General features: G+C 39.1%; 1 protein-coding gene across 2 annotated transcripts in view; it reads right to left on the reverse strand.

The window, feature by feature from the left end:
* PRKCA (protein kinase C alpha) overlaps positions 1 to 19,217 on the reverse strand; it is a 302,378-nt gene that overhangs the window by 183,054 nt on the left and 100,107 nt on the right. For both annotated transcript variants that reach the window (XM_090061658.1, XM_090061659.1), the window contains exon 3: positions 8,251 to 8,333. In XM_090061658.1, the coding sequence (XP_089917784.1) occupies positions 8,251 to 8,333 (83 nt within the window). The remainder of the gene's footprint in view (positions 1 to 8,250; positions 8,334 to 19,217) is intronic.

The raw sequence follows: 19,217 nt of genomic DNA on the forward strand, positions 1-19,217 counted from the left end.
ACAGAAGTATAGCTTGTATGAATAGCCTCCATGATTACTTTTTATCAAAGTCAATTTGACATTCTGACTTGCTGGGTGATGATAATTCCAGCTGCACCAAAAATGCTCTCTCCAACTCTGTAAAGAGAAGAATTTTAATCCTATGATATTCTCAAATTCAAACACTCCATGATCTAATCATCCCGCCTGGCTTTAAATTTTATAATCTATTTAATATTAATGTTCCAGTTCTCTGATCTGAGAACAAATTTAGGAGGAGGAGAATATGTTGATGTGAGAAGTGGAAGATGGATGGATTGAATTTATTTCTCATCCCCCTCCTGTTTATCAATTTGTGATCTCACTTAATATTCTCAGCAACTTCATCCACTAGCATCATTCCTTCTCCCTTTGCAGAGCTGTAATTTCATTTTGAAACTTGGGCTACCTTAAGGCAGCTGAGCTGAAGCTGGCAGAACTGTAAGTAACCTGGTAGTTTCCTGCACAAGATGTCATAAGAACTTTTTTTCCAGTTCAAATACATGTGGAGGAGAAGTCCCAGGTTTTAGACTGAGTTTAGAAATCGAATCCATTAAATGTCTCAAGGTCAAATTTGGGGAAACTACTATTTAGTTCCTTCTCTCTCTGATGCCCTGTGAAACATATGATGACATTTAGTCCAGTTTCAAAGAAAAGTATATAAAAGTGGTTTAGCCCAATAAATTTGAGAAATGTCAGTGACCTTCTGAGGTGCATGATTAGAGACTGAACTTAATAAAAGCAGCACACAAATGTTGCATGGTCCAGGGATTACTTGCCAGTAGTCTGAAACTAATGGGAAGTCTTTCTAACATGAAAGATTACCATGTCAGCATCAGTTGTGGCATGAAAAGAAATCCAATCCCTCTATGGCAAAAGAACGTGTCCTCAAAAAAGGAGCTTTTAAGATTTCCATGCATTTCTCAAAAAAATAGACAAGCAGATAGAAATCCTGGAATATCAGATTTTTGTTTTATTAATACAAGCATGGCTTTCTGAAGAGATTTCTAACTTTACTATACTATAATGATTCAATATATATCTCAATGCCTCAGAGTTTTGTTTTGTTTTTGCCTTTTTGTTTTAGACACAAAGTACATTATTTCTTGCTCTAACAGCCTTTCTGGAACGTTAAAAAAGTGGGATTTCTTCAGGCTGCTAATCTTCATTTTAACTGATGTGCAATTACTGAAGCTTTCTTATCCTGGTGTTCCTCATCAGTTTAACAGCCATTTACTGAGTAATTAAATGGGTACATATTCTGAGTGTGTCTGCCAGCAACTGCTTAATATTGTACTGCTACTATATAAGAAATAATGCATCATAAGATAAGGATAGTATGCAAAGCATGCCACATGATAATTTACTCTCTCACGATGCAGCCATTTCCATTTTGTCAGAATCAAGAGAAAGCCCTTGAGATCCAGGCCACAGATGTAGGGCAATGCTTCTCAACCAGGGTTCTCCCAGATCCTTTGAAGGGTGTGTGTATGAAGAGACAAGCACAGGCTCAGGCTCAGGCTCATCTCCCTCCCTGGCTGATCCCTACCTCCACTGCCCAGCCCCTCTGCAAGGAGGTAAGCACTGTAATACATTAATTAGTTCAAACAAGCAAACAAACAAACATTCAATTCCCAAAAGTTACAGGGAGGTGCCTCGAGTCTAGTGAGGAGTGCCTTGAGCTGAAAAAGGTGGAGAACCACTGATTTATAGGAAACCTTGGCTCTGGTAGTATGTTAGCAGTTCCACAATCTTTGTTCAAATAAGAGGCAGCTTGGCTTCTAGCATTTGTAATACAGGCAAAAATAGATGGAGTTACTGAAAAAACACCGCTGCATTTTCATAGGAAATGTATTTCAAAGCAAAAGGCATATCCTTTTTGGCTAAATCAGACACCTGAATTCTTCCTCATTCCTTCAACTGCTATTTTTGAAAATTTTTAACAAAAATAGAAGTATGGGGTATTTAACGAATAGGTCAAGATAAAAAACATAAGCAAAGAAACTTTCTTTCAATTTTTTCACTTTCCTGCCAATACATTTCATGATGTTGTTCTAGTATACTCTGTTCCCTCCAAATTTTAGGTCATCTCTTACGACTTATATGAAACTGAGCACTTATGCTGAGCATAATGGCTACAAAAACATGATGCTTGATTTAACCAAGATGAAGATCAAGTCTCACTTCTACTCCACAAATGTCCACTGACCTCATGAACAAGTCCTCCATCCTCCTTCATCCAAAACAAATACAACTTCAGAGTTTCAAGGAGGACTAAGATTTTTAGTCTGTCCTTTAGACAGAACTTCACATACTTTGTATTGCAAAGTATGGTTTGAGGCAACATAATGCTGTTCTGGACAAAAGAATGCTGTCTTCTAGGGAACGAACATGTGTACAGAACAGAACACTGTGAATATAAACTCCTTTGAAAATGAACAAAATGTTCTTTCGTGCTATTATTGGCACTATAATACTTTCCTTGCAAGTAATGTTGAAAGGGTATTTGCATGGAAAAAAACCCTGATGAATTACATATACATAATAATCAGACACCTGAACGAAACAATGTTAGGCAATTATGCAAATATTAATATATTTATTTTTGTAATTAAAATTATTTACCAAAGACTACCATATGGTACACTGGAAACCATGTGGTAAGGAAATAGCTTGTTGCATTCCAGGGTAATCTTCCTTATACTAATTCAGATAGTAATAAGATAACAATGATAAAGTAGATGCATAAAAAAAAAAAATCTACCAAACATTTTAGTAAACTGTAACAGTTTAAAAGCTTTTGCATTTACTCGTACCCATGAATATAAAAGATTATTAAACATCTTCATTTTCTGTATTATTTGTAATGGAGAAAGCGTTTTTGTGCTGTTTAGGTACATAAACACTGATGATGATTATTTAGTACCCTAAATAAGTAAGATAAGGCAGAAGGCTGATGTATTTAACTACTCACTGAAAAAATCAAATCACGAAATGCAACCTGCTATGTTAAAATGATTAACAACTTGCCAAAAATGGATTCTGCAACAATTAAGAGAGGCTTCATAAAGTTAAATGGCTTCATGCACTGATTTTCAATGCTGCGCATTGGCAAAAAAATACATAACTAAGGACCACACATTAAAGAATGCACAGCTGAATAACCACACATACAGCTGTATCCTAGATAAATAAATCATTCACTATTAATACAAAAAACTTCTTTTATGATCCCTAGCCAAGAACCTTACTATTAAAACAGCACTTCTTATCTTGACTAAATACCACATATACTCTTTATTAATCTCTAATTCACAAAGGTGAGCGCAAACAAATCCACACAATTATTTTATTCCCTTCAATTTTATGAGCATCTAAAATCAAAATTAGACATTTATTTGTATATATTCATGACACTTTATACCAGAGACACATTCAACTTCTTGTGAAGTCCTAGCCCTGCTGAAGCCAACAAAAGTATGTCATTTATTTCAACAGATCCAGCATGTTACCCATTCTCTTCAACCCCCCAAACCTGATAAGCTATGGTCAATTATTTGCTAACAAATTAAAACTGGCACTTAATCCACACTTCTATGTGTAAAGTTTTGCCTTCAGGTGTCCTTAAGCTCCAAAATAATTAAGTCGGGTAAAAGGAAATAGACTTGAGTCACCTGGTAGTTTTTTGAAGTATGCAGCATTTAGGACACAACTGACTTAAAGGGTGTTTCAGATGGGCTACAAGGAGAGAGACCAAGTCCAGGGCATAAAGTAGTCGAGGAATTAGGACAAATCATAGGCATGGGAAGCAGTGTAGGAAGAAACAGAGGTTAGAAATATAGGTGGTGATGAAGCAGCTGAATCCTTTAAATGGCAAGGTACTGGAACTGAACAATTAAGGAGGAGGTGACATGTGATAAAAGAGAAGCAGAAGAAGCAAGAGGAGGAAATTATTTTTAATCCCCAAAAGGTGGCTTTAGTAGCAACAAATGTTGCTCTAGTCCAAAGAACTGCAGAGTTGAACCTGTTCGATCACCTGGGTACAAGTTAGCATGCTTGCACAGCCACATTAGTCAATTGGGCCAGAGTGCATGGCATAAAACACGGTAGGTCTTGAGCATCTGAGAACCAAGTCAGAAACTGGGGCATACAGTTATGATTCCTGATAAACTGGGACCTTCCCTGGGGTATGAAATCCTATGGAATTCTCTAGTTTCTCAGCAGGGAAGTAGGTAACACACTAGCTTAACGCCTGTGATTTTATCCCATCTTGTAATTTGTAGAATGAGTTCTAATTACCAGATCACATTCCCTCCCTCTTTATGAACAACTTTAAATTTTTAAATATGCTTGTAAAATATTAATTTTGGGGCACTTTAAATTCTAAAGCGCATTGTGCTTCCATAACCCTATCATTAGGAGAAAGCTATACTGCATCTTTTATTTGCATCGAGGTAATAACTCTACACTGCATCTGGGGACATTCATTGCTTACCTCCTTGCATGAAAATATGCAAGGCATATAACACAAATGACTCGGCACCCAACTTCAATAACAGAGCTTGCTACCTGAAATTTGTTTCGGTTTTTGAAGACAAAAATAAAATGATTTCTTTAAAACAAAAACTAATAATTTCTTGAGTGAATTCTTAAAAAACAACCTAACTTGACAGTATCAAAGTTCATCACCAAATCAGATTTTATAATCCTCCTCCTCATCTTTGTCTATCCACTATTTATGAATCCCATATCTTGCACATTAAAAATGTGCATAAGTAGCTCATTAAAATCTAATGAGACAATGAGCTTTCCAGTGCATTTCATCAGCAAGAGCTAATTCCCTACAATCTTGAGCCTGAATTAGTTATATAAAAAAAAAGAGTGCAATTCAAACAAAGAAACTTAGAACGTATTGTTCCCATAAGCAGATGTTAAATTACTTCACTGTACAGTGAAATTTATCTTTCTAAAGGAACGTTGGTTTCTATGTGAACAAGCAAGATCAGTTTATTATTTTAGTAGGTGCAACAGAGTTCTTATTTTACATGAAATTTCAAATTTATAAAGAACCAATGGTTCATGGTTAAAAATGCTGTGCAACTATAAAACTACTGAAATTGGTCTTAGATTCACAGATGTTAGGGGCTGGAAGGGACCTCCCAAGATCATCGGGTCCAACCCCCTGCGCCGGGCAGGAAAGACAAGTAGGGTGAGGTGACTCCAGCAAGGTGACCATTCAGTCTCCTCCTGAAGATTTCCAGGGTAGGTGATTGCACCACCTCTGGAGGGAGCTTATTGCACAGTCTGGATATCCTGACTGAAGAAGTTTTTTTCCTAATATTGAGCCTGAAACAATCTTCCAGGATTTTGTGGCCATTGCTCCCAGTTTTCCCCAAGGGAGCCCTGGATTTTGCTTGAATTACATACAAAATTACAGTAAAATTTTATTGCAATAAATTACAATAAAATATTATTAGCTGACTAATAACAGGAAGACCTAGAGTAGCTTAGTGAATTGTGCAAATAACCAAACAAAAAAGCGAATACAATTCTTAGCAAATTACACTTTCACTTTATTTCAATAATTGTTGATTTATGAAGTATCCTATATATATATAAATGCACCAAGTACTATGTTTATAGAATTATACTATATGTTGTATAAAAAACTCTAAACAAATATTATAAGCCTCCACAGCTCTGTTACTGAATGGTTTCTGAAACATGGGAAAATACAATATTATTTTGATCCACTGAAAATTAGAAACAAATATTCTCCTTTAAATACTGCAAAAATTGGAGGAATCTGTCTACATAACACTTATGAATTCCAGTCGGTTTGATTTCATGACTAGTGGAAAAGAGCAGAAGGACACCTACCTGTCTGTACCGGAAAGAAAGTCATTCAAGGGCTAGTAACTAATGAGTAGATGGGGCTTAAAAAGAGTAATGGGGTGGTTGAAGTCTTGAAGAAAAACCTTTTTCTCTAACTTCTCTACAAGTAACTAGAGTCTAAAGTTGTGGAATTTCCCCAGAGGTAGAGCAAGGTAAATATGGATTGGTAAAAGTTCTTCAAAATTCAGTGGGCAAGAGTTTGGGTAGGGGATGCACAGACATAGGATGTCTGTGAAGTGCAGAGGGACATGGTTTTGTAGCACTGGCTATTGAGGAAGGAAACTTGCTGCAGAGAAGGGAGACTATAATTTGGAGGAGAAGCCATATGTGAGGGTTGGGATTCTGAATTCCTCCGGGGACTCTGACCAGCATTCAATGAATATTCAAAAGGGATGAGGAACCTTAGACAAGGAAACGTGTATAGCCTTCTGCTAACATAACTGTATTTAGGACCACCTGCAAAATCTGTGCATCTGTTTACTTTTAGTATCTCACATGCCCCTAAAGTATGTCCTGTATGATAAGAGTTCACTGATGTCCACTACACAAAAGCTGTTTGTTATTAAATAATGAGCTGATGTTTTACATACATGTGAAACATGCATCACATATACATGTATTGTATATACACACACACATTTTTACATATGTAAAACGCAAGCAGCATTTTGAAATACAATGACAGTTTGCAGTAGGTCAAGTCACAAACAATTTGTTAAAGGGGCACTTCAGAATAAATCTTTTAAAATTTCTACTAGTTGATAAATAATGACAAAATCAGTTTAGGCCCTGTTGCAGACTAACTCATAAGCCATGCAGAAATGGCTTATAATATTGCCTAATTAATTTATTTTCTAAAAGTTTCAACTTTAACGGAGTTTTTAAATTGATTATTTACTATTCTTCACTGTTCATTAGTTAGAAATTCACTCATAAGGCTGATAAAAGAACAGATTTAAATTTAGTTTCTCGTTACACAGATTATTTCCCACAAGTGTGGATCCAGCTATCCAGTTAACAACCTCTCTTGCAATATTTAGCAATCAGCTGGCACCATTCACAAGTCAAATATTACTCTAATCATTTACTGTGACACTTTTAATCACTATGAACTGCTAAAGCATGGAGTAAAATTCATCTTTACCATTATCTTCTCTGCCATCTAAATCTTTCATATAAACATACCATAGCAGAGGTGGCTTTTTATTTTTCTACTTCTAGAAAAACTAAGTAACTTGGGTCCTAAAAATGGCAACTGTTTTAAATCCAATTTCTTGCATGATATCATATTGAAGACAGACTTTTCAGTTGTCTAACACAAGACTTTCAAAGAAAGTCCCAAGGAATCCCGAAATTTCCACTATCCCACAGAAGCAAAAATATAAATATAGGTTTATACATTTGAGAGTGATGAGAAGGTATTTTGGAATTAAGAGGCCAGATGTAAACTCATTAATATGTTTAATTGTAATTTCACCTTTCATTTCTGCTGATTAACAAACTGTGCAGGCTTTTGATATTTAACTCAAAGAGTCCAATTAATTTTTTATTAATATTCTGTTGATTGCATTCCTCAATAATTTGTCTTCTTATACTTTGTCATTTCCTCTCCTTTTATTTTGGAATGCCAAATTATACTAGACGTCAATTTTACACATGGGAGCGCGCACGCACACACACACGTGAGAAAATAAGAAAAATCCCAAACACTTTCTTCAAGTCAGTGTCCTTACAGCTTATCCTTACAAGTCCACGCTACTGAACCTGCAAAAAAGTGTTAGTCTTGCTTTCAGCATTCAATAAATTTCCCAACACATGAGAGAACTCTTCCCAAGTCGGGCTAGATCTAGTGACAGTGGCCATTCTGCAAAACACCATTTGAGCTGCACAGAAGGACAACCTTGGGAGCCCTCCTCAAGCATCAAGCACTTGAACTTCTACCCATATGCCACAGCAGAACACTGTCCTCAAGTTAAATCTAACATGTAACTCAAGCTGATCGTCTGTGTGTGTGGACAGGACTTGGGTTATGGTCAGCACTTAAGTCCAAACAATCCTGCAGTGAAAACAAAGCCATGAAGCTATAAACAATGACTTGTTTGCATGAAGATCATGGATTTGTTTTATTCTGAGGAACACTCAGGTTACTTAAACAGACTTTTCAAACCTAGATATTTTCCTATTTACTTGAACATACAATGCCTATTAACAAAACTCCATCATGAAGACAGCAACTTTGGTGATCTTTGGACTAAGGTCTTTACTGTTCGAAGGACCAGAGTAAAATATATATTCAGGTAACATACCATATAAAATACAGAACATAAATGTACTTACATCAGTATCAGGCCCTTTGTCTGCCCCAGGACAAGAAAAGGTAACAAATTCATGGCACCTCTTGTGAACCACAAAACAGCAAACTGGTGAGAAAAGAGAAAGAACAGATAGAGTAGCATGGGATTAGTCAATATTTACTGGTGAAGTAAATCTAGGTCCACTGAAATGGACATTTACATGACAGGAGTTTAACTTTCATCTACCAGTCAACAGAGTGAAAGGAAAAAAAAGATTAGTTACAAACAAGCTGCAGTACACTGTGTCCTGATCAAATCACTGGATTTTGTTTTAAGTTTGTAAGGTATACAGTAAAAAAAACAGAAGATTTGAAAACAGACCTATTGTAAAGTGCTTCATGTCAAACATGGCAATATTGGGAGGCCTAGTGGGCCTACACTGCATGATATTCTGGCAAGATACGATTCTGTAACAGAACAACTCCCCTATGGAAAACTGAAATACGTCTATAAATACTTTTTTTTAACAGAGAAACCAATGATTTTCAGAGGCTTTTCAATATCCCAAGAGTAGCCAAATAATTTCATATCATTGCTAGCAAGGCACATGCATATATAAACATCACACATATACAAACATCACTTTTAATCCAGAGTCCCTTGTTTCTGACATTTCCACCTACACATTTTACATTTTCAGGCCCCTCTCTTTTTGCTCTATTTAAAAAAAAGGCTTATCCCAAGGAATTAGCAGGCATTTAAGAAAGGGATATAGACCAATATCTTCAACTTCAATGAGAAACAAACTTCCTACCTAAACAATAACATGTTTAGGCTCTCAAAGTTTTTAAAAAAACTTTTAAATATTGGAAAGATCAGAACATTTAAAAAAATCAAATTCATAGTTGAAGTGCTGATAATCAGTATGAAAGATTAGACATGGTATATGAAGTTGTTAAAGAACTCTATTATTACCTACAAAAAGCACATTCAAGTATATTTTAAGGCTGCAAAGTCAAGGACTCAGAAATTAGGAAGTGACAGAAATAAGGCCAATTATTTTACACCTACCAGGATATTCTATCTACAATTTGATTTTAGCCTCACTTAACTGAGAAAGGAGAAAGACTGAAAGACTTCCTGCTAGAATATTTCAGACTGTGCAACTTGCAGAAAAAAAGTATGTAAACCCTCACTATTCAGTTCTACGGTACTAAAATCCAGGTCAGACTGAAAATTCCAGATTATAGTCAATTTCAAAAATAAAAGCTTTTCAAAGGTGTAAATGTTTACTTTTTCATTATTTCTTTTTTCATCCATCTGGTGTGTACAATGCTTGTGGGCATGGCTATTGTGGAAAATGGCACCCCTATTGGCCCCAAACTGAAAGGGGATTTAGTCGAAAAATGGTAGAAGCCATCATTGCCAAGAAGTTTACAAGGCATACAAAAAGTATTCTGCATGTGTTTTAAAATATACACATTTAAAGCAGCATAAGGTGAAAAGCTACTTTATTTTCCTGTTACAAAATCCTTGAGGGGTGGGATTGTTGTTGGTTTGGGTGTTTTTGGAAAAATCAGTCAATTTGGTGCCTCTTAAAAGTGACAGGAATGGTTCAAGGGAAGAGTAGGAATGGACTCTTCCACTTGACACATTTGCACTAGTTGAAGGGGATAATGAAGTTCATCAATTAATTCCAAGATAAGACGCTTTGTATGTTGAGTAAGAGTTGTTCAGTCACTTACAGAGGAAGAAAGTCAAGAGATTGTATCAATATCCAAAAAATCCATAAGTGTTAGACATGTAAGATGTTATAAATACTGTACAATAAATAGGGATCTACCAAAACCATAGTTTTGTGGATTTTGTGGAACAGCTGTAAAATCCATGAAAAACAACTTACTGAAAATAAGTGCTAGCTCTCCAGGGGAAGCCGCCAATCCTCACAGCCCCACAGCCTGCCTGGGAAGCGGGGCTGCCAACATGATGAAGCAGAGCCCAAGATCACTGCCACTCCCACCCATCACTGCTGACTGGCTGAGAGGACTGCCTGTCATGTGGCCCAGCCTCTCCTCACCAATCAGCAACAAGGGGTGGGGCTGGACTATGGACAGCCCTCGCAGCCAATCAGCAGCAAGGCACAGTGCTACTGAGGACCCTCAGCCAGAGGCATGCGCAGGTCTGCCGCAATCAGCCTGGGAAAATGTGGGCCAGCCTTGTGATCGCTGCACAAAACTGGCCAACTGCCTCCTCGAATTAGGCAGACCTCTCATAATAAACAAAGATATATCAGATTAGGAGCAGTTAAGTATTTTTCTGAGTCATTCCCTAGGTTAGAAGATGGATAAACCATAGCCTGCAGTGACAATAATGGATGTGATATCATTTCTCATTGGTATTCACAATGATATAACATACCTCAAGCTTTAAGATTTTCAGTATGCAACTTGTCATCAGAACAAGTTTCACAACAACTGATTTATCACAGGTTTTATGTTATTAGACACACATGAATGAACAGCAAATTGGTTTTTTTGTACATTCAAAAGGTGTCAACATGCATACAGCCGATTAGTAACATTTAGAGAAGTAATTTTGACACAGAGTATAGCGCAGGAATCTCTAGCTTACATTTTCAATATGCAAAACATGGAGTTTTGGGAGGTAAAATCTTACTTGGACCAAATGTATAGTTGGGAGAGATATCAGATGAGCTTTCAGGCGCAAGTGCCTTTCTTTAGGTCGTAGACAGAAGCTTCTTAAAAGGAAGCTCATTCAGATTAAGAAGGGCATTTGTACCCAAAATAGTTGGTCCAATATCACCTGCAAGATCCTGCTTCTTAAACATTTCCTTAACCATCACAGATACAACAACGCTTCAACTTCCCTCCCCTTTTTTCCTAGAACTTCTAAGCTACTCTTATCCAAGTCTTAAATAAAGTCCATTACAAACTACATGTAAAAGCAATAAAATGTTTTACCGCCTACCAAATTTCATCAATTTAAGCAAAATTCAATCTCATCAACTTTCACTGCCTTGCCTAAATGTGAAAACAACCACTTACAAAATGATATAATATCAAATCAATAATGTTTACTGTGTTCCTGTACAGCTGAAAGAATGGTCAAAATGTGCTCCACTGTATGTACGTATAGCAGCAAAATATTATTTTAAGTCCATTTATTACAATCATGTTTTATCATCATAACATTCTCATATATATATATATATAAGCACACAGCTACAAGTGTTTCCAATGAAGAGAAAGTAACCATAAAATATTATACAATATTTGGCATCAAATATTTAACTATAACTTGATACCACTATCATGAGGATGCAGAAAGGAAGCATTAATTTACTCATTAGAAATGGAGGTTTATGCTGTGAACAAACCAACAGCCAGCTCTCTTCTACCAAACAACTACCCAACAGCTCAAGTGAACTTTTAATCTCCAACCCCCAAAGGAATTGTGAACATTTCCCGAAGTGCGGGGCTTCTCCCTCAAACACTGGAGAAAATGAAAATGAAGGAAGGTGTCTGCATATTCAGCTGCTACACTATAGAACAACTGCTACAAAGAGCCACTCATCTAAAAACTTCTGTCACTTTGGGGGAGCTCAAACAGCTTCTGAATGGCTGCAGATGATCTTCATTTATGCTGTACTTTGGGGCCAACCCACCTGGGAGAAAAATCACAATACTCAGATTTCATTTCTTGTTCATCTCTCAATGAAAAACATGAAAGTGAAGTTCCTGAACCATCAAACGAAGCAGCTCTATTTGTGAATTCACACTCTAAATCACCTGGCTAGCACTACGGAAGAAAGAGACTTGGGGGTTATCACTGACCACAAGATGAACATGAGCCTGCAATGCGATGCTGCGGTTAGTAAAGCGACCAAAACGCTGGCTTGCATCCATAGATGCTTCTCGAGCAAATCCCAGGACGTCATTCTCCCCTTGTACTCGGCCTTGGTGAGGCTGCAGCTGGAGTACTGCGTCCAGTTTTGGGCTCCACAATTCAGGAAGGATGTGGAGAAGCTTGAGAGAGTCCAGGGAAGAGCCACGCGCATGATCAGAGGTCAGGAAAACAGACTTTACGACGACAGGCTGAGAGCCATGGGGCTTTATAGCCTGGAAAAGCGCAGGCTCAGGATCTGATGGCCACCTATAAGTTTATCAGGGGTGACCACAGGATCTGGGGGAACGTTTGTTCATCAGAGCGCCCCAAGGGATGACAAGGTTGAACAGTCATAAGCTACTGCGAGACCGTTTCAGACTGGACATAAGGAAGAATTTCTACTGTCCAAGCCCTCAAGGTCTGGAACAGTCTGCCATGGGAGGTGATTCAAGCACCTACATTGAACACCTTCAAGAGCAAATTGGATGCTTATCTTGCTGGGATCCTATGTCCCCAGCTGACTTCCTGCCCTTTGGGCGGGGGGCTGGACTTGATCTTCCGAGGTCCCTTCCAGCCCCAATGTCTATAAAATCTATGAAATATAGGGGTTGCTGACTTCTGACAGTCCACTTAAGTAAATGGGAGTCTGGTCATTAATTTTAGTGGAAACGTGATGAAATTCCATAATACAACTCATGCTATATATCAATCTATTTTTTAAAAAATGCAGTGCGGTTTATGATTCACCTCATTGGGCTGAAAGTTTTTGATGGAAAGACCCACTGACATCTAGTCCTCCTTCCTTTGAACATGGGATTATAACTGAACTTAAACCTTCAGTTTCATTAAAAAAAAAAATCGAAACCTTCATAAACATAAGCACCTGAGCAGTCTCATTTAATTCAATGGCTCTGTTAATGCTACTAAAATTAATTATATGCAAACCTGTTTTTAGATTGGGGCATCAGATTGGCAGTGTGCTTGTATATCATGTAAAATATTTCCCAATTTTTACTTCTTACAAATAATCCCAACTTGCCTAAAAACAGCAGCAACAACAACATCGATATCTACATCTACATCTAAAAGTCAAACACACATGCTCTAGAGAAGTAGTGCCCAGCCTTTTTGCCCAGAAAGTTGGATGGACAGTGTCTGGTCTTCCCGTGGGCCAGATCCAGCCAGTGGTCCCAATGCGGCCCCTAGGATGGGCACAGTGAGCTCCACCTGGCCACGCGAAGGGGTTCAGGGGGCAAATCCTCAACGCAGCCCTGCTTGGGAAAAGGAGCTTGACCTAGCCATTTGGGGGGAAGGAGGCATGGCTCAGCCCCAACCTGGGCCTTAAGGAAGAAGGGGGCACAGCCTGGCCTTAACCCAGTCCAGTGCGGGGGAGGGCGGCAGAGGCAAGGCCCAGCCCTGCTCCAGAAGTGCGGGAAAGGAGCATGACTAGTCTGATGTGGAAAGGGGTCAGACATAGGACTTGGGAATTTGGCAGGGAGGATGATGGCCATATTAAGGGCCACTCCTCCCCTGCTGCCAAATTTCCTGACTTGTGGGGACCCCCACAGCCCTGATGAAATGGCTCTGCAGCCCAGAAATTAAGCATCCCTGATCTAGAGCAATGAACTCAATATCCAGCAGTGGCAGGAAAAAACATTATGGGGGTGGGGGCTGTAGGTGCGGGGGGCAATGCAGGGTGGGGTGCGGTACAGGGTTGCCTCTCCCTCCTGCAGGGCCATTGTGGGGCCAGTGCATGGTCGAGGTGCTGGGCATGCCGCTGCGGCATGGTGGTGGTACTGGAGCAGTGCAGCCATGTTGGGCGTAGAGGGGGGCTAATCCCTGGCTTTCCACCGCCTATATCAATATCTTATTGTTCTTCATCAGTGAGGTCATCAGCATCCTACAGAATCTAAATCTTTCATTATACCATACATATATCAAGTCCTTATGTTATCAAAAAGCTCCAGTTCTACAAATCCAACCCAATGAGGGACCCATGGCAGTCGCTGCAGCAACAGTTGTGAACCCAAGCTCAGTGCACTGAGAACTGGAGGTCCTAATCTTAAAAATAAGCAGCAAATATACTCTGTGGCTCTGATACCTTCAGATGTAGATTTGCAGAGAGCCCTTTCTCCTCATTTCTGCTTGTCCTCGTAGGTTGCTTAAATTACAGCAAAATGAAAACTGATCAGTTTTTACTGTCACTGTGAATCCTGTAGGCAAATATCGCTTCCACATGATGCCTGATGTTTTGGGAATCAAACAACAGAGACATGTGCTAGGGCTATTTGCTGGGGGGTGACAGTAGTACAACCTCACCCAGCCACAGCAGCCAAGCCAGCAAGTAAAGTAGAGGCAAGGAGGATCTGAAGAAGCTGACATAAAAGACTTGGAGGTTTCAAATTTTAAAAATATCTATTAGTCGGGGGACACAAAAATAAGAGACTTCATAAATGCTCTGAAAACAGCATATTGATAAGAACTTTCATATTCTTAACACAAAAAGACCTGGCATCAGATCTGGACATTGCTCCTGGACTTTGCATGTTGGGAAAGGTTTCCATATTTGCAAACCATAATTCAGAACTCCGCTGACCTAAAAATACTACTCAAATAAAATAGCCTCCAAGGAGAAAAAAAGAAACACAACTCAAAAGAATGCATGTTGTTTGTACAGCATGATTATAAAGCTAATATTTGATAACAGCAAAGAAAACATTATGTAAATTCAATGCAAAAAGTGTGTGCAAAACAAATTGTTTGCTAAGGGCAGGACAGTATTTCATGTTGTGCTCAAACAGATTTCTTTCTTTGTGCATTCTTCAGCTGATTCTTTCCCAAGCAGAGCGACTCCACCACCTCTCCAGGGAACCTGTTCCAGTGCTTCGCTACCCTCCTAGTGAGAAAATGTTTTCCTAATACCTTTCCTTGCTGCAACTTATGATAGACATCTGTCCCTTCACAGATTTTTTTTCATATTTGGCTTAAACTATATTTTTTACAGAGGGTCAAAATCAAGTCTAAAAATATATTCTACTGTGCACTGCAGAGTAGTGTTCATGTCAACGAATACAGCTATTGATTTTTATTCCCAGTACAAGTAGAAAAGAGCTTGTTTCGGTAGTGAAACTGAGGTCTCAGCTGACAAAAGCAGCATCTTGGTCTTGTACCTTTTCTTTTTTTCTTTTTAAAATTTCTAGACTTATTGTGCACTCCAAAAAAAAAAAATGCTGCTTATGTTCCCGACAAGTCATATTAATGAATCAGGAATTTGCTACCAGGAAAACTACAAAATAAAACCAAACATAATCCATGGGTGCAGGAGTACTTAAGGTCATGCTGTGCCAAAATGCAGCACGGCCACTTTCAAAAGCAGGTCAGTTTTAGGCTAGCCACCCTTCCAGGAGTGACTGACACCCATTCAGAAGGAAACTTTTTTTTCAATATGGTATCTGTTAATGGCAAAGCAACAGCAAGGCGCTCGAGGAAAATAACTATCAACACACTGTCAATAATCAGGAAAGCTAATACCTACTTCACTTGATGTGCTGGAATCAGCCCACAGTTCTACCCTTTCAATATTACTAAATTTACTTACACCTCTCGACTCACCCGACCCATTCAGGAGCTCTAATACTAACACATTTTGATTTTTATCCACTTAAGATTTAATGCAATCAAGCCTATTTCCCTTTCTGTCCTGCTGCCCCTGGAGGCTCCAGACAAAACACCTACATGTCCACTGAGACTGTCACTTACTCCAATTCAGCACCAGTTGAGTACTGGCAACATACACAGGCTCATAGACTTCAGAGAGCTCCAACTTTTATTTTTGATGTTGTTGGTATTTCCAAAGTGGTTTAATTAAAGGGAAAATGGATTTCTGTTCATTTTTGAATACGTGATTATACTAGCATTGCTTTGCATCTTGGCTTTTACTTCCCTTGCTTCCTTTAGTGCAGTACTGCAGATAGCTCTGTCTCTCAAGCACTCTGATTTCTTGTCTCTGTCTAGCAGGAAGATAGAACAGGGTAGTTTAGGGATTAAGAGACTAACCCCTTACTGTCTAAGGTGCCCCCCTGCCCTGCCCTCTCCCTGCTTTCAGACTAACATGACTGCGGTAAATCCAGGATTACGGTGATGGGGGTATGGCCACCCCTCTGCATAGTGCGAGTGCCACTGTGCTGGGATGTGACCTGCATGTGATCGCTGAGCTCACCCATGTGCGGTCTGCCTGGGAAAGGAGGAGACGGGACAAGCAGCAACAGGCTGGAGCCTTGGGAGCTGCACATGGAGTTGCACACACCTGCCAACCTACTCCTCACCTCCTTTCCCCTGCAGAACACTGCTCAGCTAATGAGGACATATGCTGGGTATCATTACAGCTTTTGCAGATCAACAGCTAGACCTATTAAAAGAAGCATGTAAGTACTATAAGCATCTGATAAGCACACTCATCTCAACCATATTCCCATTTTTCATTTTCCTTCGGCTCCCTCAAAGCAGCTGTAAAAGACGGTATTCCAATATCACCATCCATTATCAATCCCACACTCACCACCAGAACCACCTATGCACTAAACAGGATTTGCCCTCACTGATAAAGTAGATGGTATTAAAAATGCATTAAATGAATCATAGTTACGGGGTTAAATATAACAGTCTACATTAAGTAATTAAAAATACATTAATCCCGGTTAGTTAATACATTTTAAAATACCATTTGTTTGCCCAGTGTGGACATAGTATATCCAAACCACAGAAATACAGAATAAAGATAACAAGGAGATGCAAAGGACAGAGCATTAACCCAACATTAGGTAGAAATAGAAAGCTTGTGACAAAAGTGTTTCCGTACTGCAACTCCTATATTTTGTAGGCACTTCCACCAAATAATTTAGCACAAAGTCCAAAAAACTTTAGGATTCTGCATAAATTTAGGCCTTTTAATCCATAGTTAAGCAGCTAATCAAAAGCACCTGAGTTCCAGTTCACAGAGGTTTGCAGCATCTTGGAAAAGCCGTCCAACATTGCACTTTAAAGAGGCCGTCTTGCAGGCAGCTATAAGAATTTATGAAGTACATAATGACATTACCTCCTAACAAACGTGCCACTGTGATGTATGTGGGTGTATAATCAGTATCTGATTCTACAGATGAACTAAAGATTTAATTTCATGGAACCAGTTTGACCTAAGCTACTATACAACTAAAATAATTTTAAAACTCAAGTGAATAATTACACATAGAAAAGTTGTTCTGCAACAGATCATTCTCATACAGGAAGCAAGGAGGTAGGAGAAGAGGCAATTAACTTATGGTTACAGCAAGGATTGCTATGACTTTCCTCCAGACATTAAGTGATCTGAAAGGATCTTATGAGATAAGGAAAGCTCATAGTTATTTAACTTAAATCACAAAATTGAGATTATAGTCTGTCACACAGCAGAGGTCATACGCCTTCCACACTGAGACAGAGAACTACCTTGAAAATTTTACTTTGACAAACAGTTGTTTGAATTTAATTTTATAAGATAGATACTGTTAAGTTACAATGACTAAGTTACAGGGGTGCAGGTTGTAGCTGGGTTGGTCTAAGGACATAGGCAGACAAGGTTGTTTGGATAAATCCAATATCATGATTGACCACAAGATGAACGTGAGACTTCAATGTCATGCTGAGGCTAGTAAAGCAAGCAAAACGCTGGCTTGCATCCACAGATGCTTCTCAAGCAAATCCCAAGACATCATTGTCCCCTTGTACTCCGCCTTGGTGAGGCCGCAGCTAGAGTACTGCATCCAGTTTTGGGCTCCACAATTCAAAAAGGATGTGGAGAAGCTTGAGAAAGTCCAGAGGAGAGCCACACGCATGATCAGAGGTCAGGAAAACAGACCTTACAATGACAGGCTGAGAGCCATGGGGCTCTTTAGCCTGGAAAAGCGCAGGCTCAGGGGTGATCTGATGGCCACCTGTAAGTTTATCAGGCGTGTTCATCAGTATCTGGGGGAACTTCTGTACACCAGAGCACCCCAAGGGATGACAAGGTCGAATAGTTATAAACTCCTGCAAAGACGTTTCAGGCTGGACTTAAGGGAGAATTTCTTCACTGTCCAAGCCCCCAAGGTCGGGAATAGACTGCCGCTGGAGGTGGTTCAAGCACCTACTTTGAACGCCTTCAAGAGAAATTTGGATGCTTATCTTGCTGGGATCCTATGACCCCAGCTGACTTCCTGCCCCTCGGGCAGGTGGCTGGACTTGATAATTTTCAGAGGTCCCTTCCAGCCCAAAAGTCTATGAAATCTATGAAATCTTTTATTAAACCAACTTAAATGTTGGAAACATTTTTCTTAGCAAGTTTTCAGGTTTAAAACCCCTTCATCAGGCTGAGGAAGTCTCTGCAGTTGGTGTGTGCTCTTCCTGGATGGAATGAAAAGTGAAGAAGTCAGAGGCTGGGCTGGTCCATGTGCAAGACAGGCAGTCAGTGAAGATGTAAACTGAGGAGTCATGGGGTGAGAGACAGGCTGGGGAGGTGAGAAGGGGGATGAATGCAGCAGATAACTAGAGGACCTGGGGAGGTCAGATGTCAGGCCAGTACTAATGTGTCATAAATCCAATGTCTAAATTTAATCCATGATTTTTTTGTATCCAGGAGGTTGATGAAGTGAAGTTTGCAGGCTCACCTGTGAAAAGTGCTTTGTAAAGTTTCCTTTGAGGATTGGAACTGAGAGATCGGAGATGGAGTTTTTTCACTTCCATACCTAATTATAAATAGTATTTTATATAAATCCATAAGATAAAGAAACTACCTCATGCTCTTTTTCTATCCAAGTTCTACTTAGGGTTTTCCAGCACTGCAGTGTTCTAATACATTCCACAAAGACGGGTTTCTTTGCATTCATTTAATAAAGATTTCATTACTTCCTCACTTTTAATCAAATTTCAGCAAAGGAAGATCTTCGATATTTAAGACAATGGAAGTCTAAACTTAAGACATCTTCCTATCAGAGGGCTTCTTCCAATAAGTAATTAGACTACACTGAAATATCCTAAAGGTGATTTGCCATAAGTACTGCCTCCATTTGCATTTTCACTGACTGGCTCTCT

This window comes from Crocodylus siamensis, chromosome 8 (genome assembly GCF_052110815.1).
Source record: "Crocodylus siamensis isolate JL-2025a chromosome 8, ASM5211081v1, whole genome shotgun sequence".
NCBI lineage: Eukaryota > Metazoa > Chordata > Crocodylia > Crocodylidae > Crocodylus > Crocodylus siamensis.